Source organism: Ambystoma mexicanum, chromosome 3q (genome assembly GCF_040938575.1).
Source record: "Ambystoma mexicanum isolate Mex_15411 chromosome 3q, UKY_AmexF1_1, whole genome shotgun sequence".
NCBI classification, from domain to species: Eukaryota; Metazoa; Chordata; class Amphibia; order Caudata; family Ambystomatidae; genus Ambystoma; species Ambystoma mexicanum.
This window is the reverse complement of record NC_090926.1, coordinates 59,970,834-59,992,423: the sequence shown is the minus strand read 5'-3', so window position 1 is coordinate 59,992,423 and position 21,590 is coordinate 59,970,834. Positions and strand designations below refer to the sequence as shown.

The 21,590-nt window shown below is 45.9% G+C and overlaps 1 protein-coding gene across 3 annotated transcripts in view; it reads left to right on the top strand.

Moving 5' to 3' along the window:
• LOC138582111 (E3 ubiquitin-protein ligase TRIM39-like) overlaps window positions 1–18,095 on the top strand; it is a 332,112-nt gene extending 314,017 nt beyond the window's left edge. Inside the window, exon 8 of one of the 3 annotated variants that reach the window (XM_069653089.1) lies at window positions 17,390–18,095. In XM_069653089.1, the coding sequence (XP_069509190.1) occupies window positions 17,390–17,898 (509 nt within the window). In that variant the 3' untranslated portion in view covers window positions 17,899–18,095. The remainder of the gene's footprint in view (window positions 1–17,389) is intronic. The other 2 variants (XM_069653091.1, XM_069653090.1) reach the window with 2 other exon arrangements.
• Window positions 18,096–21,590: the final 3,495 nt, after the last annotated feature.

Genomic DNA, 21,590 nt, shown 5'->3' with positions numbered 1-21,590 from the left:
CTCCAGTGGTCCAGTCCTTTCTTAGTGAGTTTAGGACAAGCTCCACCGGAGGCCACCTTGCCAGCTGGCAGACAGCTAGGCAAAGGGGGCACTCAGGGAGCCTGCCCCCCAAAACCAGGGAAAAGTGTAGCTTAAAAACCCTGGTGTGCTGGGATGTTGACAGCACTACAGATGCTTTGACAGGAAGGCTTGTTGTTCTAGTGAGAAGAGTGGACTCCGATTCCCAGAAGGCAATACTGGCGGTGGATAGAAGAGTTTCAGCCTGGATAACAGGAGCGGTGGCCAGGAAGGATATTGCACCAAGGGTAGAAGAGGGAGAGCTGAAGGCTGCAGAGGGAAAGGAGCATACCAAGACAGCAGCACAAGAACTGGAAGCAAACAGGACAGGAGGAACGAAGGAAAATACTCGAGCCAAGCAAGGGGGAAAGAGGCTGCTCGAGAAGGGCGGGAATCCAGGAAGCCGAGCCGGATGGGGAGAGGCTCGGAACTGAGCGAGCAGCACAAGCCGGCGGTCAAGTAGGAAAACGAGAGGAGGCACAGGCGGAACAAGTGCGGAGAATACACAGCGTAAGAAGTTAGCGGAATAGCAAGGTTGCAACGCCTCGACTTCCGTGTGTGACGCCTATTTCAATGCGTCATGACGTGCGAGGGTGTGTGGAAGACTAGACCGCTGGGTGTAGAATGGAATCAGCCCTTCTTCTATTGTCTCCATAGTTTCCATGGCGTGCGCGTCATGACACTAGGGCTGGCGGAGGACAGGTGATTGAGGGGTTCAGTGTGCGTGGCATGAGTTCAGCACTGCTTTTGAGTGGTCCGCTGGAGTGTGGGTTTGTAAAGTCTGCTGCACAGTAGATTGTTTTATATAGAGCAGTATAGAAGTATTCTCTATGCACTCAATATATATTGCACCCATTTGCCAGCACCTATTTCTGGTTCTGCTGTCCTGCACCCACAATTGTGCGTAAACACGAAAGGGAGTAAATCCACGTAATCCTTAAATACATGCTGAATAAATGCAGATGTAAAATGTACCTACTGATGAATGCATGAAAAGATAGACTCATGAGATGCACTTTATTAGGGGTCCCACAGCTGTGCCCTGTAATTTGGGCATAGTTGGGATTGGGATAAATCAAGTCCTCACGGGGCAATTGGTTAAGGTCGGCGACTAAGGGAGCGTCCTGTTTGCCTGCCTCCCAAGCCCTTCTCCTGCTACAATACCCAGCCAAGAGCACCAGAACCTTTTGCGCACCGGGTAAGAGACTCTGCCCTACAATTTTTCTCACAACGTAATATGCCATCAGTAACAGATTGTTACCCTGCTGTATTAATTTCTTTAACCTGGATTGATTATTAACCTACTGCATTGATTTTGCCCCATCGCCTAGAGTAATTGTTACCCTACTTGATGTTGTTCTTCACCAATGTTAAACTAATTGCCTTAAACTAATAGACTGGATCTACTGCAGCATCTTTCACAACCCCCAATTGACCCACTAGACTTGTTGCAATAGCCAAACTAAATATATTACACACTCCAGAATACTATACACTATCGCTTTATGCTGTTACTCCTAGGTGTCCCATTGAAAAGCATATCGCAGCGCCCCACATGAGGTTCTGCTTCTAGTTGCCTCTGGTTAAAAGGTGTTACATTATAGCCCACTGCAATCCTCCCTCCAGCTATAAGCCTGGTGTCTTGCTACTAGTTGTCCGGGGTTAAAACGCATTATGCAGTGCCATTTTGTGTTTCTATGTCTAGCTGCCTCGAAAATAGAGTATTATACAGTACCTCTCTGGTACCGCTTCCAAGTGCACTAAGGTAAAGCGTGTCACACAAGCTACTAGTTCTGTTTCTTGATAACCTAAGTTAAAATGTTCTATTCTGTATCTCCCTGTATCCAGATGTCCAAGAGCAAAGTGTATAATGAATTGTATTTTTCGATCTTGTGTTCTACATTAAGCTGTAACAGACAAAAGCATAGTGAACTGTACTACTTTGTGCTCTGCATCTAGATATTCCCTGGTAAAACGTGTTGCACTGTATTATATTGTGATCTACATCTAGGAATCAGACAAAAGCATATTTTATTTTACTTGTGTTTTGCATCTAGGTGTCACCATGTAAAAAGTGCTGTTCATTACTACCATGTGTTCTTCATAGGCATCAGAGTAAAAAATGTATTGCATTTCACTTTATTGCATTCTGCATCTTCCCTTTTTAATAGTGCTGCACTGGATAATATTGTTTTCAGCACCATGATATACATAAATGAAACTTGTATGGGATTACGGTTTTATGTCTTAATGTTCTCAACCGTCTAAAGCATTTCACATCATACTTGTTTAAGGGATATTTTTTTGGCCCATATGCACTGGAGTGAGGCGTATCCCAAAGCACTGTTGTGCTCTGTGCAGTATGCTTTCTTTGCCTTGGGTCACTTGAATGCAGTCTACATTGGTTTTCTGTGCTTAAACCCGAGGGTAAAACAAATTGGATTCAATCCTCTTTTGCCTGCAACAACCTGCCCCTGGGTTAAGTGTCTTTAGCGGTCTCTGGGTAAAAGCATTTATACTAAAGCAATCCATTTCCTCGTGTATATTTCACAGCAAAATCACATGGCGCTAGACCCTATTGCAAACTTTATTTTTGTTGCACTGTTTTCTTTTGTTGCACTGAGGCACAGGTACCCTACGCTGCTTCACGCCGCCCTGACTTAGCATATCGTAGCATAATCTAGCCTTCTTGCCCAGGATACAATCTGCTTATTTGGTCAGACCATACCTAGAAACTGCTCCTGCTCATGTAACTATTAAATCACCTCCTCTTTCATGTAATTCCACAATGGTCTTGAACTGTTTTGCTAAAAAAAAGATGGCTCTGATATGTTTTTACAACATGCTAACAAACGTGAGCCAAAGGGAGTTAAACTCAACACCCAAGGAAACTGGATTTGGGTTGAAACCCTGTGGCTGAAATGTTCGAGGGAGAAAAGACCTAAAGTTATCAATCACAACTTTATACCACCTGGACTTCACTGAATGTGAAGCACTCATGGTCCACTTCCCAATAACACTTTTACTACCTATTTACAGACCACCTACTTACAACCCAACCTTCTCAGAAAACTATTGCTATTGCCAACCTTGTAATAGTACACAAATGCCTTAACTCCTTGAGGTTTCAACATGTTTCAGGAGCGCACACTCTCCACCCAGAAGTCTGTACTCTTATATAGCTGTCTTCGAGCTAAAAATAAAAAATGGTGAAAGAAGCAAGACATGCTGCAGGTCATAACCTTGGCCAATCTTCTGTGAAAGCCTGATGACCAACTCCCTTCTGGACGCCCCATCCCATTCCGGTACCATGAAGCAATCATCTGATACCTTTCACTGTCAACACAGAAATGCAAAAACTCCTGACTCACAGAAGCCCGTACCACCACCAGGAGAAGCTGGAAAGCAGTAAACTTTGAAGGACTTGGAAATCTAATGGAAGATATTCTACCAAACCCCCATGAATTGGATCTGTTACTACCGGAAGGAAGAACCGTAAAAAGGAGGCACTTTATGCCTTTGCACCTCTAAAATGTATTGCTCTCCTGGATAAAGACCGCAAGATGAAGAAGAAATCAAACATTAGGGACGCTTACCAAAGAAATCCACCAAATCAAAGTTAAGATCCTAAAAGCAGAACCTTTACTGCTTAACGTGTCAGTAATGCCTCTCAACCAGAGAGAAACCTTGTAACAAATCATTATCGAGATGAAAAAACCCAGATCTTGCAAAAAAGCACCATCCCAAAAACTGTGCGATATACCACCAACCAATTCGGAAAGACTATATGAACTATACAGCAGGTAAACAACTAATTAGTAAGGAGCGAAAGTAACAAATCCCTAACCCACCTCCCCACAACCACACTGATGAAAGGATTTAAAACAAGACCTTCACTAAGAGTACTCTTTTGGTTTCTGGTTTATCTCAAGAACTCAAACACATACTGAAAATCTTTTGCTCGAGCTTTAATAAAATGGTGAATCTCAGCAACGGAGCCGGCTCACAGATAAACCACTGCCCAGACATATACGACCAAATTCTGGAGCATGTACAGTCTAATAAACCTTTTAGATCAGTCACAAGTCTGTTTTTCATCAATGAGAGCCACCAAGTAGGCAATAGTGTCCATCTGGGACCACCTCAAAACATCAGTAGCTGAAACTGTCAGTGCCACATTCTCTCCTTCAATGCCATCAATCACAGTAAAATCACCAGAATACTTAAATAAACTGTACTACATAACACCCCACTAACAATGGAGAAGATTATTCCTAATGGACTGAACAAATTGTCTTGAGTTTTTCCTTCAGCTCAAACCAAAACATTATAACTGGTGGCGTTCAAGAACTGAGCCTCACTGCTCCTCTCTTCAACCACTATATGGCCCCATAGATGATCAGAAACACATTCAGGCTCACTTGTTACAAGTATGCAGACCAGTCCAATACGAAACGACCGGCGAAAAGTTCCAGTGCCATGCTCAGTAACTGCCTTTGCGTAAGTCAGCCAGCAGATTACTACTAAGTATCTAAAACTCAACCCAGACAAAACAATGATAGCCTCATGCTGCTTATGAAAAGCCTCTCCCAGAGCGCTGAAAATGGGTAACTGCCTAGGTTAATGTGGCCTAGAATCTCTGCGTACTAAAGAACAACTTCCTGCTGTAACCTGCAGTCAAAGCACTAGTCAAAGTGCTTCCACATTCTATACTTAGATGGATTATGCCCAATCTTTCTTTCCCACACATAATGTTGTCCGTGGTAACTTTACTTCTCTCAAGAATAGATATCAAAAGCATGTATCTACTTTAGCCAGACTGCCTCACAAAGATCAAAAGACAGCAGCTAATCTATTACTCTGACTCAACAAGAGAGACCACAACACCAGCTTTAGAGCATTACACTGGCTACTAGTTAAGGAAATAATCCACTTCAGGGCCTTCTGAATTTCGCTTAAATGCCAAGGAGCACAATGTATCCAAAGTAAAATCTATTGCTCATTACCAACCAACTAGAGATTGAATATCCAGAAGTGATTTACAAAAAAAACAGGAACAATCTTATCCACTATTGTGGCCAAACTCGCTACAAGTGAAATATGCACATTACAGGTCCACCTAAAATTCTGGAAAATCTAAACTTGGCTTTCTACGCATAATCAAAACACTAACCAACTTGGCAACCAGTGGAAGAAACACCCCTTAACCGACTGTATACTCAGATGAAGCCTAATGGAATGCCATACTGGCTACCAACTAAGACATGGAACTCTTCGAAGGATACAAATTACCAGAACATTACCACACCTCTGGGAACAGCTTACACTTTTGCTTAATTCCAAAACCACAACACATGCCATCAGCCTGCTACAAGCATAATGTAGCCCAACAGCGATCACCACAGCGCACCTAAAAGAGGGGTGTGAGCTTGAACTAGATATGGAAGCCTGCAGCCATTGCCTCTGACTAACCCTCACTTTCTCCACCTTACTCACCACACGTAAATACAAACTGGTCACTTGCACATGACGTTCAAGACCTTCTCAGACTCCACACCTTGAACACCAAATGACACACCCAACCCCCAGCCAACACATACCCACAGTGCAAGCATGAGGTTCTCCTCTCTACACAAAGTGTAGAGAAGGAGCTAAGTACCGCCACCTCAATCACTTCGCCCATATTGCCTATCTGCTGAAAGCCAGAATATGACACACTTACAAAGCCATTTGAAATACAGATACCAAGGAGAATCCTAGAAGCAAGGTTCCCATTGAGACAACCATACCCGCATATGAGAGAGTATGATGGCTGTCTGAGTGATACTCCGGAACAAAACAGGACAAACTGTAGAAACGAAGAGAAAAAATGATGTTGTACAAATGCAAAGCTGACGTATATAGAGAAGAGATGCAGAGTCCAGAGAATGCAGGCAATTCTATAAGGCATCAAGAAAGTATCGAGATCAATGACATCTTGGGATCAAGTTGAAGAAACTTATGCTACAACAAGATGAAGATATCGAGCTATTTCACACTTGTAAATACGCAGAGTGGCATGCGCCAACATGTACATATACATATATATTGGAGTCAGGAAAAGATGGATGTTCCACTACGTACAATATAAAGATATGGAAGGAAACCCACTCAACACTCTATGCACCTGCTAATAGTGTCAGTTTGAGGGGATTGTGTCCTCCGACTTATTCCACATCTATGACGGGTAATGTCCACAGCTCTGCTGCTTTGGAACATTTTCGGCAGAGGGCGTCCTGTGTTGATGGCGTCGATCCGTTGTCCCTCGAGGGCCTCCGTCGAGGGTCGATGTCACTGGATGTTATATATAGGATGACGGCGCCCGTAGCCTCTGTTCCATTTTTTTCCGCAAACGTGTTTGCTTCAGAATCTCGGCGCACTCGATTCTTTCTTCGTGTACAATGTCATCTTCTTCTTCTACTACCCCAAAGTCGGGCTTTAAAAAATGTCAGGACTGCGGTTCAAAGATGTCCATCACGGACCCGCATGACATCTGCCTCTGGTGCCTCAGCGAAAGCCACACCACAACGACTGCGAGGATTGCCAGTCCCTGACGTCTAAGGCCTTGCGGGAACATAAGGGGAAACTGAAGGTAGGTAGAGTGTCTAAGCCCCTTAATTTGAAGTCTGCTGGGCTTTCGACTGATGACTCGAGGGGTGACCCTTTGTGTTGGCGAAAATCCAGGGGGTCTCGGTCTAGGAGTGGTTACCGCCTTTTCTCTGCCTCGTCGAGGCATTCTAGGAAGCGCCGTCACCGGTCGCCTTCCCCATCCTCGTCGGAGGAGGACTCCGCCAGACGGTTGACTTGTCCCACCAAGTCTTCGTCGCTGGCCGAATGGGATGCATTCCGCCAGCAGATGATTGCGATTTTTGAGTCGCAAGGCACTGTTCCAGCTGTGCTTTCGAAAAGAGCCAGCGGGGAACGGGCTAGGTCCACCACTCGCATGCCTTTTGGCTCGGCCGGTCGGCGCGATCATCGGGAGCAGTCGAGGTCCCGCTCGGACAAGGGAGATCACCATAGCCGTAACAGATCCAGGTCCTGGTCCTCGACCCCATCGAGAGCGTCGGAACCTGTGAAGCCTTCCAAGAAGGCTTCAACGTCATCTGTGCCGTATCCGTCGAGGGGCTCTCTCGAGGCTCTGGTCTCGAAGTACTCGACGCCATCAACGCTGTCAGTCGAGGGACACTCTTGGGTCCCCGTCATCGATGAGGTCTTCGACGCCGTCGGTGCCTCGGTCGATACCGATTCCTTCAGCGCCCTCCACGCCATTTGTGGAGGATTTGACGGAGGTGCCCTTGAGGGCTGTGGAACCTCTGAGGAGGGCTGCCAGTAAGTCTGAGGCCTGTTTTTGAGCCCTTTTCTGTTCCTCCTCCTAGGTTGGAGTTTTTCCAACCTTTACAGGATATTTCAGAGGTTGAGGAACTGTCTGATGAGGAGCTGGCCTTGCCTGTGCCTCCTGATGTCCCTGATGACCTTTTGTCTGGGCATAGCCAAATGGAGGAACTCCGTCAGTCCTTGTATGATGCTAGTGGCCTTGACACCTCTCCGGAGGTGGAGTTTGGCCGACCTGAGCCTGGGGCGCATGCAGATTCCTCCTATTGGCGTCTCATGTCGAAGGTGACAGAATACTTGGGGTGGTCTGCTCCACCTGTTGATTTTGTTCAGTATGATTTGATGGACATCCTGGATCAAGATCCACCCACTGACCCGGTGTTGCAATTTCACATGGCTTTGCAAAGGAGGGCGGCGGCGGCTTGGACTGCTCCGGAGAGTTTACCGGCGGTTAGTAAGTCGCTTCCTAAGAAATACCGCCATCCAGTAGTGACCCCTGCTACTTATCGACGCACCCTACTCCGGAGACTTTGGTGAAGGCGGCTACGTCCTCCTAGAAGCAGGCTGCGTACCCATCATCCCTCCTGATAGGGACGATGAGCATTTTGATGGTTGGGCGAAGGTATTTTCGGCTGGGGGTATGGCGTTGAAGGCAGCCAACTCCACGTGTGCCTTAGGGAGATTTACACACTCTCTGTGGAACTGTGCGTCTTTGGCGGCTGAGCATATTCCCGAAGGGGAAGAAAGGGATAGTTTTCTAGCCCACGTGCAAGACCAGGATGCCATGAATCGCTTTAGTCTGGACACGGCAGACTGTCAGCCGGTACATGGCTGCGTGCACCGTGATATGCAGGTTTGCGTGGTTGCGGAAGTTGGAGTTTGCTCCTGATGTGCAAGCCCGTCTTCTGAACATGCCCTTTGATGGTGTTCATCAGTTTGGCAGCAAGGCTGACAAGAGTCTTGAGAGGTTGCAGACCTCCAAAGCTGCAGCGAAGTCTTTGAGCGCTGCAGTACATCAACCTCCGCCTTTTCGTCCTAGGGGACAGCAATGGAGGGGAGGTTCCTTTCAGTACTACTCTTCCTTTGGTAGATCGAGAGTAGCTGCCAGTCAAAGGGGCCACCGTAGGAGTACCCAGGGTGGAAAGCAAGGTACTCGGGGTGCCAAAGCCGCTCGGGCAGTTGCCTCTTTGCCCCCAGGCACAGCTGCAGCTGCGCCCGCTCAGTCATGAGGCCATGTACCATGGTTCGCCTGTTGGGGGCAGACTTGCGCAGCTTCTTGGAGAATGGCGGGCCATTACTTCAGATGTGTTGGTTCTGGAGATCATAGCCCACAGCTACTGTCTTCCCTTCTGGCAGAGGCCTCACGACAATCTACCAGGGAAGCTCTTTGAAGCGTCCGGATCCGCTCCTTGTGCAGGAAATACTATCCCTGCTGGAGAAAGGCACCATAGAACTGATGCCTGTAGTGGAGAGGAACAAGGTGTGGTAGTCCCCTTATTTTATTATCCTGAAAAAAGACAGGGGGGGAGGGGATTGAGACCCATCATGGACTTGCGTTGGTTGAACAAGCTCCTCAGGAAGGACAAGCTCAAGATGGTAACTCTTTCTCAAGTCCTCCAGGCCCTTCAACTTCAGGATTGGTTGGTGTCTCTAGACTTCAAGGATGCTTACTTTCATGTGCCGATTCATCCAAAGAACAGGACCTACCTGAGGTTTGCGGTTGGTGACTCGCATTTTCAGTTTCGGGTCCTGCCATTTGGATTGACCTCCGCCCCGAGGGTCTTCACCAAGCTGATGGTGGTGGTGGCAGCGTATCTCAGGATAGGGGGGATTCACGTCTACCCCTACCTGGCCAATTGCTTGATCAGGGCACGCTCTCCCGAGCAAGCCCTGGATCATCTGTCCGTCACCTGCCTCTCCCTTCACAAGCTGGGCTTCTCCCTCAATTTAAAGAAGTCACATTTGACACCTAGCCAGTGGCTCCAGTACATCGGAGCAGTTCTAGACACATCCCTGGGGCAGTGTTCGCCTCCCCAGGTGAGGGCTCATCACATTCTGCAGATGGTGGACAAGTTTTAACGTGCCCAGAGTCTCCTGGCGTTCGAATTCTTGAGGTTGCTCGGCCTCATGGCAGCCTGCATTTTCCTGGTGCCAGAGGCCAGGCTGTGGATGAGATACCTGCAGTGGGCTCTCAAGATGCAGTGGTCCCAGTTCTCCGTCAGGATGTCGGATCCCATTCAGATTCCGACCTCAGTCGCCTAGGATCTTCTATGGTGGGCCAACAAAGGCAATCTGATGAAGGGAGCACCATTTTGGCAACCTTGGCCGGAGGTGACGATCGTGAAGGACGCATCCCTCACAGGTTGGGGCGCTCATGCCAACGAGTTGACAGCCAGCGCACGTTGGTCTCCGTCAGAGTCCGGACTCCACATCAATCTTTTAGAGCTGAGGGCCGTCAGGCTAGCCCTGAAGGCTTTTCTGCCATCTGTGTGGGGGAAGATTGTCCTGATTATGATGGACAATACAGTGACCATGCACTACCTCAACAAAAAAGGGTGGGCAGGGTCACTCCCGTTGTGCAGGGAGGCGATGCAGCTCTGGTTGTGGGCCATCCAGCAGGAAATTTTGATCTCGGCAGTTCATCTGGCCGGAGACGGAAACGTGGCGGCGGATGCTCTGAGCAGGCAGAGCATGGTCTCTCACGAGTGGGAGCTGTCTCAGGAAGTTCTTTTGGAGATCTTTGCCCTGTGGGGAACCCCACAAGTGGATCTCTTTGCCACCAGTGTCAACCGGAAGTGCGAGAGATTCTGCTTGCAGGAATTTCCCCCAAGAGGAGCCTTAGGGGACGCGTTCGTAGTGGAGTGGTCCTTCCCACTGCTGTACACATTTCCTCCAGTCACCGTCATTCCCCAAGTGTTGCAGAGGTTACGGAGTTTCGGTTCCCGAATGATCCTCATTGCTCCGGCATGGGCCTGGAGAGCGTGGTACCCGGACCTTCTAGACATGTCCATCTGCCCTCCACACCGTCTTCCCTACCCAGACGATCTGCTCTCACGGGAGGGGAGTCGGGTTCTCCATCCAGAGGTCAAGTCTCTCAGCCTTCATGCTTGGTATCTGAAAGGTTGAGATATAAGGATTGGGGCCTCCCCGAAGACGTGATGGAGGTGTTGCTCTCGGCCAGAAGGCCCGCAACAAAATCCTTGTACCATTGCCGTTAGAGAATGTTCTGTGACTGGTGCAGGGTACAGAATGTGGATCCTTTCCAATGTTCCATTCCTTTGGTTTTGTCTTTTGCTTTCTGTAGCCCACAAGGGCCTGCAAGTGGGTACCATTAAGGGTTACCTGGCGGCGCTGCCCATATTTAAGTGCTCGTCTGAGGAATGTTATTATTTCAGGATTCCTTTGATTTCCCAGTTTCTAAAAGGGCTAACTAATGTGTTTCAACTGTCACCTTTCCAGGTGCCGGGATGGGATTTGAATTTGGTTTTAAAGTTCCTAATAGGAGCTCCGTTTGAGCCCTTACATTCTTATCCGTTGCGACTGTTGTCCTTTAAAACTGTGTTTTTAGTTGCTGTTACCTGTTAGTGAGTGAACTTCAGGCACTTTCCGCCAAGCCACCCTTTACTGTTTTCCATAAGGACACGGTTGTCCTGCGGGTGCGGCCGCCTTTTCTTCCGAAGGTTGTGTCAGAATTCCATTTGAGCCGGAAGGTGATTCTTCCAGCGTTTTATCCTCCTCCACATCCTGGTAAGGAAGAGGAGAGGCTCCATAGGTTGGATCCTAGGAGAGCTTTGAGTTTCTATCTCTCACGGATGTCCCGGGTCAGAGTGGACGATCAGCTCTTTGTTGGTTATGCTGGAAGGCGCTTGGGTCAGGCTGTTTCCAAACAGACCTTGTCCATATGGATAATTTTGACGATCTCTGAATGTTACCGTTTGGTGGGAAAGAACCCTCCAGTAGGCTTACAGGTGCACGTTACACTCTACTAGGGGTGTGGCTGCCTCCACTGCTCAACAGAGGGGCGTTCCTATTCGCAAAATTTGTAAAGCAGCCGCATGGGCCTCTGTGCATAATTTTGTGAGACACTATTCCTTGGACTCTATCCATGGGCAGGATTTGGCCTTTGGTAAGGCAGTCCTTTTTCAACCATTTCATTAGGCATTCTAAAATTCTAAAATTGTAAATTCTTTTCCCACCTCCATAAGTTGGTACTGCTTTGGGAGTCTGTCATAGATGTGGAATACGTCTGAGGACACAATCCCCTCGAATAACAAGTTAGTTACCATATCTGGTAACATTCTTTCAATGGGATGTTCCTCCGACGTATTCCACATCGCCCTCCCAACCTGCCCCTCTACTGATTTCCTATGCGATTTCAGCTTACTTTTCTGCAAGGCTATCTGCAGTCATACTGGCAGGAGATTGGTGCCACACTTTCTGGGAAAAAACTACAACTGAGGCTACGGGCGCTGTGCGTCCTATATATAACATCCGGTGACGTTGACCCTCGACGGAGGCCCTCGAGGGACAACGGATCGACGCAGGACGGCCTCTGCCGAAAATTTTCCAAAGCAGCACAGCTGTGGACATTACCTGTCATAGATGTGGAACAGATTGGAGGAACATCCCATCGAAAGAACGTTACCAGATATGGTAAGTAACTTGTTCTTCTATCTGTTCCGGGAAGGAATAGACTTTAGGAATTGAAAAATAGAACTTAAAAGGACAGGTCAAAGGTGAAACATTTTTTAACAAAAACATTTTTGATTTGTAATTACTTAAGACATTCATAAAACAAGTATTAAATTATTAAACATCAGTTCAAAACATCTCATCAAAAAGAATTTTTGTGACATATAGCCATTAAATGGTGTTAGGGAGAATTCTCATTGATGGCTAATTTCCCTCACCTAGTGAGTCCCCCACCAGCTTTGCTGGACTTCTGGAGTTTATTTGTTTCCACTTGGTAAGAGTGTGAGCTTTTCCCCCACTCCCTGTGTTTTGCCATGTGTATTTCCTCTGTTTTTGTGATTGTGGACTCTGGAGTTACACCACTTCAGTAGCCCCCTTCTTTTGTGTGTCACACAGCACCTTCAGTGCAGTGGCACAGGGTTGTCTTTGAGACTTCCCACCGACTCCATTTCTGAGGCTGACTACCGTCCCCCAGAAAAGGGTAAAGTTGCCATTAACTTTACTTAATCTACCACAGATCCAGTACACCCCATCTTCCATGGATACTGGAAAGGGTTACATCGTATCCCTTTTTATCTGTACCTCCTAGAGCATTGTTTCGCTCTTTTAACATTCAGACTAGGCTGGTGGCAGTGGTATCTACCCTAACTTTTCTACCGCAATTATATTAGATAAACGTGGTATTGTTTTAGGTTATTATATTAGCCTCGTACATAAACCTGCTTGACCAAATTGTCTTTCTCTTGGCTCTGGTCGGGTTTATTCGCCATTTCTTTTTGTTAAAGTCCTTCTTGTGTTTTACTTTGTGCGGCAAACCAGGTTCGCCTTCTTTGTTCACCGTCTTTTGGCGGGCTTCTACAGAGAAGCCCTACTCTTGGCGCCTGGGTGTCTAAGTGGGCTGAATGTGAGGGAGGGGTGCAGCCATGATTGGCTGAGGTGGTTGTCCAGGCTGGACAACCCCCCTGCTGGGTGATTGACAGCCAGGCTGTGTGAATGGGGGTTTTGCGCATAAAAGGCAGGTCTCTTGGGCTAGAAGTCAGAGTCGCCACTGGAACTACCGAAGAGAAGCAGAGAGAACGGCGACTGCTTCAGCTATCCCGTCCCGGTGAAGCCCTGTTGCAGTCCTGAACTATCTACCCTTCGTCGACCAGAGAAGATCCAGTCCGGAGTCTTCTTCCTTTGAGCTTGGTGGGGATAACCAGCTCATCTTCCACAGCCAGAGGATCCTCTTCCTTGGTCGAAATTGCTGCACACTGCTGTAGAGCCTCTCCTGTTTTTAAGGAGCGCACCTTTTATTCACCATCGCTGCTGTCGGCCTCATCCCTGTGTTGTGCAGAGCCCTTCAGACGTCCTCCTTCACCTCGAAGCTCCAGGAACCGTGGGTCTGCGGGAAACCATCAGGAACAACTGCCAGGGCAGCAGCTGCACCATTGGAATAAGGTACTGTGTTCTGCTTGAGGAAACAGGGTGAACCCCTTTTCTTCATCTCCAAGGCTTGCCCTTGTCTTCCCTCCTTCTTATAACTTTTGCTTCCGAACATTGACAATATCAAAGTACTCTTGGTTACGTTGAATCGTGAACTGTCTGACTGTGTGATCCTCGACAACAGGCCCCCGGTGTCACTTGACCCTGGCTCCGGCCCTTTGACTCTTGAACTCCTGTCAACGAGTGATTCTCGATTCTGTCTGCCTAACTATAATATTGCCTGTGATTTTTGCCTCCAACTCCCTCTGGGTATCTCAGGTGCGAAGTGTGTTTTTGCCCCGGTAGCCTTTCATGTTACGGATACGCGTTTATTCAGTAGACCGAACTGTCAAAAAGTGATCGCAATTGTATTCACGGTAACGTGTTTTGTTGATAACACCGGTCCATTCAAACACAGGGTACTTACCTTGAGACATACTCTACAAAGTGAATTGGTTAGTTGTATATTTTTCATGTGGTTTTAAATTTTATAGAAGTGTTGCGTTTATAACAAATGGTTTAAAAATAAATGTACTTATATTTTTCTACCTGAAACCTTGAGTCAGTGTTTGCTTGAGTCACAGTAATTGTGGTCTATTTGTGTAATCTCTGCTACTGCTCATCTACTCTTGAGATGAGCCTGGCTGCTCCGCCACTGCTACCACTCTGACATAGTAGTACAGTCTTGTACCAAATGTAAAACTTGTATTGCCACCTGTAGTCTTAATTGTGTGTAGTGGTCCCTAAGGGCACTGCACAGGAATCTGCCTAACAAAAGGCTAACCTTCAATTGGAGCGTAGAAAAAAGGCAGGAAATGATAAATCATTGATTGCAGCCATTAGTATCTTTACAATTAATGTTGATATTATGGCTCTGTCATTATACAGAAACATCTAGTCTCCACTACGTACAATAGCAGTGCTGAGCAAAAGAAGGAAGATCGTTTTTTCGATTGTCGCAGTCAGAAAAACAAGTGAATTACAGGAGAAAACTCAGAAAGGCAAGGTTGGATGAGCCAAGAAGCCATGGCCTTATCAGACTGGGGTGAGCTGACATTGGATGCAAATCGGTTGAAAGAACAAAGCTTCCTGTTCGGAAGGCGTGGACGAGAACAAGTAGACATCAGAGGTCTATTAATACACTGAAAGCTCGATTTCGTGGTCTTTAGTCACGTGGGGAGAAGTCGGATGAGCATGATGGTCACACCTACGCACGAGGGTAGTGTGTGCCTTCACTCCCCTGAATTTTTCAGTAGCAAGGAACATTTCCAAGGACCAGGTCAAAGCCCTAATTGACAGCAGAACACTCAGGTGATAATGGATGGTCATGCTAATTGGTGGGAAGTTGTGGATAAGACAAGTTTATCTGCACCTGGACGCTCAGCCTGTGCGCTGCTAACGTAGATTGGGAGGGTACTGACAGATTTTGGAAAGTAACCAATGATAGAGGACTGCATGATCAAGGTTCCTATAGTTGTGTAGCCAATTAGACGACGTATATTTAGTGACATTCATAGTGACATATTTTAGGGAAGGGCTTAGTTGCACCACCTGATGTTAAGAAGCCTATCAATTTGGTTCACTGTACAAACAAGTATAGATCGTATACCTAGATGATTCGTGTAGATCCTATACGTTTTGCCACGTAGGATGACGTTGGTGATACGCAGGTTAACATTATCAATGATGAATATTTACTATAAAGGTGTTTTTTTTTTTTATAGGAAATGCTTTGAGATCATGATGAGACGTCTGCTGATGTCCATTGTACTCCCTGTTTTAGATAATTGATATTAAAACAGTTATCTTTTTGCCAACTGAGTTGTTTTGATTATTGATGTTTGAATAACATTCTGCATCCCCATCTATCTCAAGGGTATTGCTGTCTCATCTTAAAGGGCTGGAAGGTCCAGTTCAAAAGCATGCATACAGCGCTCAGAGTACTTCCAATCTGCACCATAAATGCAAAACGCCACACACTTTTTCCCCATCTTTTAACAGACTAACCCATCCTTTCTCTTTCATAACCCCAGCAGTGCGTGGTGAAATAATCTTATTAGAACATAGCTTTGGTTTCTACTCCTAGGTGGCACTAGCCTCTTTGGGCTTAGGGGACTGGACGAACCATTTATCTGCTCTGTCCACCAACTTAAATTTCACTCTCCCCTTCCCATCACTCTGGTGCTGCCTGTGCATGCCCCAGGTTTCCTGTTCCCTCGGCCTATGAATAGTATGTTGGATAAACTATTGGCAAGCTTTCTTCTACAGCTGAATGTGTAGAGGATGTTGACTTGACTGGTGGTGAATTTGCACATTGCATCCTTGGCTATGTGTTGTTAACCCTGCAGTTGGAGCAATAGTTTTGTCAGCTCCGGCTTTGGGTGCTCAAGGAGTGTCTACCTGGCTCTGGGATTACTCCCAGCCAAAGACTAGAACTGGCAACGATTAATTTGTTGCAGATCCATGAGTCTTTTCACTAACTGGTCTTTCACAGAAAATCCGCTCACAACTGTTACAGGAAAAGCTCTAGAAGTACACACTGTTGGATGGAAATCCCTACAAAAAAGAAAGCTGTCCTTACAACGCATAACGCTAAAAACTTGTGATGCTCGAGTGCAAAGACTGGCTTGACAGTAGCAGCCACTTGCGAGGACCAAGATCTGCATCCAGCACCACTCTTTGCTTACCCACTTTATCATTAAGTTGCAGGATTGCTGGAAAGAAATGGGGAAGAGCATCTCTCCCTGAAGTCAATCAAAAGACTCAGCAGCTCCTTTGTCCCTTCATTAAACTGGAGGAAATTATGGCTTATCCAGTCCCTAAATGGGCCCAGGCAAATTAGTGAGCTGGTCTGGACTCCCTCTGACACTTGGACCAATCTGGGTGTCCTTCGCATATGAATGGGATCTCGGCTGAACAAGATAACTGTGAAAGATTTTTCTTTAATCCCTGTGGTTGTGGTCTGCTGCAGGTGTAAACCCAGGAGCGCAAGCCCTTGTTGCTGGGTGATAACTTCATCCTAGCAACACTTATGGCAAGAGGGAAGAAATGCTTCCTGGTAAATTAATGGATATGCCCTGCCAAAGAAGAGGGGTGGTGAAGTAAGGTACTCCTCTCTCTCTCTCCCCCCTGCCCCCTCCCCAAGCTCCCACAGACTGGGGTCTGCAACCTTTGGTTCTCTTGATGTTTTGCACTACTAATCCCTTCAGCCCCACGTAGGTTGATCATTGCTGAGGGATCATGGGAGTAGCAGGTCAAAACATCGGGAGAGCTCCAGGTTGCAGACTATCCTCCCGCCCCCCCCGCGCCCCCGGCCCTAAAACAGTAAGAGGTACTTGCTGGTAGGTATTACTCTCACATATCAGCAGGATGCTGTGTACCAACTGCTGTGCTAGGGGAGAAGGTGTGGTTTCGACCGCTGAGCTAGAACCCTGGATGTTGCAGGAATTGGCCGCTTGATTGTTCTGATCCAAGCCTTTTACAACATTTGTTAATATTCACTTTTGTTGCTGTTTCCTGCCTCTTGTCACCTTTTTTTTTAAAAAAAAAGCTAAAACCAGGGTTTGATTTAGGTCTATGGACAATATTTTATCCAAGTCTATAGGTCAGTTGAATTTTTTTTGAAGTTGAACTTATTGAATTTATTTTTAAATACTTATGAAGTTGACTGTTAATTTTTTCATATCCACGCACATTTTTGTCTATGCATCTATGGTCACTTTTGTTTGCCCTTATCTTTGGTATGTGCATGTGTTGCCTTTGGGTTGCATTGTTGATAAGTCTGTGGTCTCTTCTCTCCCTGCAGTATTGGTATCTCTGGATCCAGACACTGCGCACCCTGAACTTCTCCTGCTTGGGCGTCGGACACGTGTGAAGCTTGCATATGGCACAAGATGTTTGCCAGAAAACCCAAAGAGATTCACCGCCTGTCGCGCTGTGATGGGGGTCAAAGGCTTTACTTTTGGGAGGTATTACTGGGAGGTGCGGATTGATCGCTCTAGCGGATGGTCTGTGGGGGTAGCAGCAGAGTCTGTGAGCAGGAAGGAATCGTTCGCATGGTCGCCCGAGTGGGGAGTCTGGGCTATGTGGAGCTATGATGGTATGTATGGGATTCATACCATCCCAGAGACCACCCTGTACCCGCAAAGCACCGTTTCAAAGTTGGGAGTGTATCTGGACTATGGAAGGCGAAGGCTGTCTTTGTACAACGCAGAAACCACGGAACATCTCTACACATTTAGCAAAGCCACCTTCTCAGGACCCATCTTTCCATTCTTCTGTCTCGAGAATTACGTGGAAATGAGCCTCCTGTAGCCTGGGCGCATCATCCCCTGCCTGTCCCGGCATCACTTGCTGTACACATGGGTGTAAGAATGGATAGCTGCATCGTAGTGCCGCATACATTTGGGTCCACACATTTAAGGGGTTTTTGGGAGCCATCTGGGTTTATTATGTAGGATTAAAGATAATTGATTTAATTTAAAAATAAAAAATGCATATGGAAAACCGCAAAGAGACTCCTCCTTGCGTAGTGCTTACACAGGCTGAAAAAATTGATTTTTCTAATTTGGAAACCTCAGTCTTCCCCAGGCTGTTTGCGAGGAGCACGATTTATAGTTTTCAAGGTGAGGCGGAATGCCTAAACAGGGTAGCAGGTGAGTGTTGCAGAGGTACGGATTGGAGTTGACGAACATTCGAGATTACCCTCTTATGGAAGCAGAATGCTCCTCAGTCGCTGGAAAGCCAGACATCCGCTTGCCCCCTTTTGAAGGGAGCGATCTGCTTACTTTCCCTCGTGCTGGGACGAATAAACCTTTTCTCCTTTTCTCCCACCTGTAAAGACTGACACTGCTGCTTGCCAGGTGTGACACCCTGCATTTCCTGCAAGGGGTGGCCACCCCGTTTCTTTTCCCCTCTAGTTTCTTGCATTGGCTTCTTAATAGGGTGCACATATTAACTTTCATGGCAGGGGTTGTCCACCCCAGTTGGGTATTCTCGAAGTAAATTGTGTAGTGAAGTTAATGGGCATGGTTGTGGTGATCTGTGGGGAGTGCCTTGGCAGACCTGAAGGTGAGCATGTCTCTAGTAGAAGACTAAACGTACTTTTTACCCAGTCTGCTTGGATTAAGCGGGAGCGACCAACCATCTGTGCTAAAGCAACCTTTTGCTGTGTATGTTCTAGTGTGCTCGCAGGTTTGCCACTTGGCGAATAGTCTGCCTGTAAGATCGGCGGCATCATCCGAGATAAAAATTGGTGCGGGTAGCTTGTCATTGAGTTTCTGTCCAACATCTACAAGTCAGTGTGGTGTCAAAGATGTTGATGGTGTACAGGTGGGCGTGCACCCACTGAAAAGCTATAGCTACACAGGTGCTTTAAAAAAAAATACCATGGTGCAATGCGTAATTTGTAGATAAGTGCCAGGGCACAAATATTTTCTGCCATACCTGTGCCACATCGGGTCGGACACTGGTCGCTGACTGCTGCTCCCAGCCACTTCAGCTCCCCACATGTTTGTGCTCATTGCAGTGATGTGATTCAAATGATCAAATATAGCATTGTGGTTGACTTTTAAACTAGAGTCAACTGCTTTATTTAAACGCCCCATCCTTGATATATATTCTAAAGGTAGCAAGTGGAACATTCTAACCGTCTAGTTGCAGAAAATGGAGCAAAAGTGTTTACCTCCTATAGTAAAGTGATAGACAAATGCAGCCAACTCTTTACTGAAATGATTAACTTTATAGTCCAAAACCTCAAGAGGTTATTCTTTGATAGGATAGCACTCAACACGGGCACTCCCCCTTAGTAGAGTGTTTCCCTGGCATCGCTTTTTTCGGGGTGCTGGTGGCAGTCTTGTCCTCTGTGCCCAGGGCACCATCTTACCCACTGATCGTAGTAATGTGCCAGTGGGTTTTTAAGACTCAGTGAGCCGGCAGCCTGGCACGTGCCTCCTTATTGGTGCACCCGATGATGTCAGTGTTCCAAAAGAATGAGGATGTTCTATGCATGTGACTGCAGAGTGATGCTGTCTGCAGAGGCGCACAGCAAAGCCATTGTCCTAATGGAACATATACAAGTTTGCCTGCCTGCTAAACTAGTGACCAGGTACCCTGACTGCTGCCAGTACCTCACACCCTCCTGCATCAGTGTCAGATATTGCAGCAGCAGAATGGCACCAATGTCACAGAGGCTTACTGGATCAGTGCGCTGGCATGACCAACATGAGTGCCCAGCTCGGTCACCTTCTAGCATGTTGCAGGTAGGTTGCATCCAGTCCATATATTTGTATCTTGCTGTGTCATTTATAATTGAAGGACTTTGCTACTCTGTCCCAAACAACATGAAACCCACTAAGGATGGAAAAACCAGAATACAAAGTAATTTGTTTTGTGATTTGCAGAGTATGCTCTGATGAATTTAAATCTTGGTCTTCGTAATAAACACTCTTTCACATCTTATCTAAAAGATTATTTTTACTGAATCTCAATTTGATGATACCATATGTGTATCGAATCAATGTCAAAGTCTATTGAAATTAATATATCCGATAAACATCTATGACCCCCAATTGGTTATGTCCTCGTTTAACAATTTCTCGAAATCTGAGATTGAATAAAACATCGATTTTCTTGTGACTCAAAATAGCAATGACTGACAATGGTTTTCTGAGACTGAATTAATAACACCACTAATAATAATGTCCTTGGTATTCAAACTGACAGTGACGGACTATGACTGGCTAACTTGTGTTTCGAACATATGCAGTATGAATTTGCCAGTCATTGTCCGTTTGAGTAACAAGGACATTACTATTAGTGTTATTGATTCAGTCTTGGAAAACAAATGTCTGTCATTGTTATTTTGAGTCACAAGGCAATCATTATTGGTGTCATTTTTTAAATCTCAGAATTTGAGAAATTGTTAAATCATGATGTAACCAATTGGCGTCATAGATGTTTATCGGATATGTTAATATCGGTGGTCAGTCAAAAGGGCGAAAAAAAAATATCGAATGACAAAAAGATTGAGAAAAAAAATCTTGAAAAACAAAAATCGAATTTTTTATTTATTTATATGTATTTTTGGGATCAGGTAAGTAAAAAAAAAGGCGGTAAAATGAAAAAAAATGAAAAAAGGGGGGTTAGAGGGGAACCCCCATTTCGGAAAAAAAAACGTATTGAAAAAAATGTTTTTTTTTTTCGAGATTTTTGGGTTCGACCTTTTTTTTCAATATTTTTTTTTCCAGTCTTTTCACTATAAACCGTTAATATCAATAGAATTTGATATTGATTTAAGTGTATGGTATCAAATTGATATTTATGAAAACAGCATAAAATCACATTGGCTCACATTGTTCTTTCTTGTTTTATGACTAAGACTAACAGTTACAAAAAGGAAACAAAATCACATCATTTAACTTGGTTGGAGACAATAAGTGCCGGTGCTCAGAAATAAGTCCCAAGGCCCAGCCCTGACAAACACCCCCACAAATACTCTTGATTGAGGAGTCGCTCTATAAAGCACTTCCTTTCACAAAACCTCTGAAATTCAGTTGGAGGGATTTCCATAACTCGAGGTAGATGCTGTGGGGCCTATGCAGCATTGATGTTTTACAGGTTCATAGCTGAAACTAATCTAAAATTGACAGCCTTTTATTTCAAAATGTTCAGCATTCATTGAAATTCCCCCAATCGTCCATGGGAGTCTGTAATGTCTCCATGAAATTCTGCAATTTTAGGGACAAAAACAAGACGCTAATAATTGGAGGGGGTAGTCATTTGGTAATGGAGAATGGCAGTATGTTTTGGCAAGGGTGATTCTGTGCTGTTTGTGGGAGTAGTGCGGTTTGGTGGTGTCTTGGTGTCGCAGACCATGATGTAGCTATTATCCTAGCGATGGAAATGTTAGTAAAAGATTCACTCTTCATCTATGAACAAAGTTACAATATTCTACATCTTATTCAGATTTATTTACGCAGTAAATCGAAGAACAAATGTGCATGTGT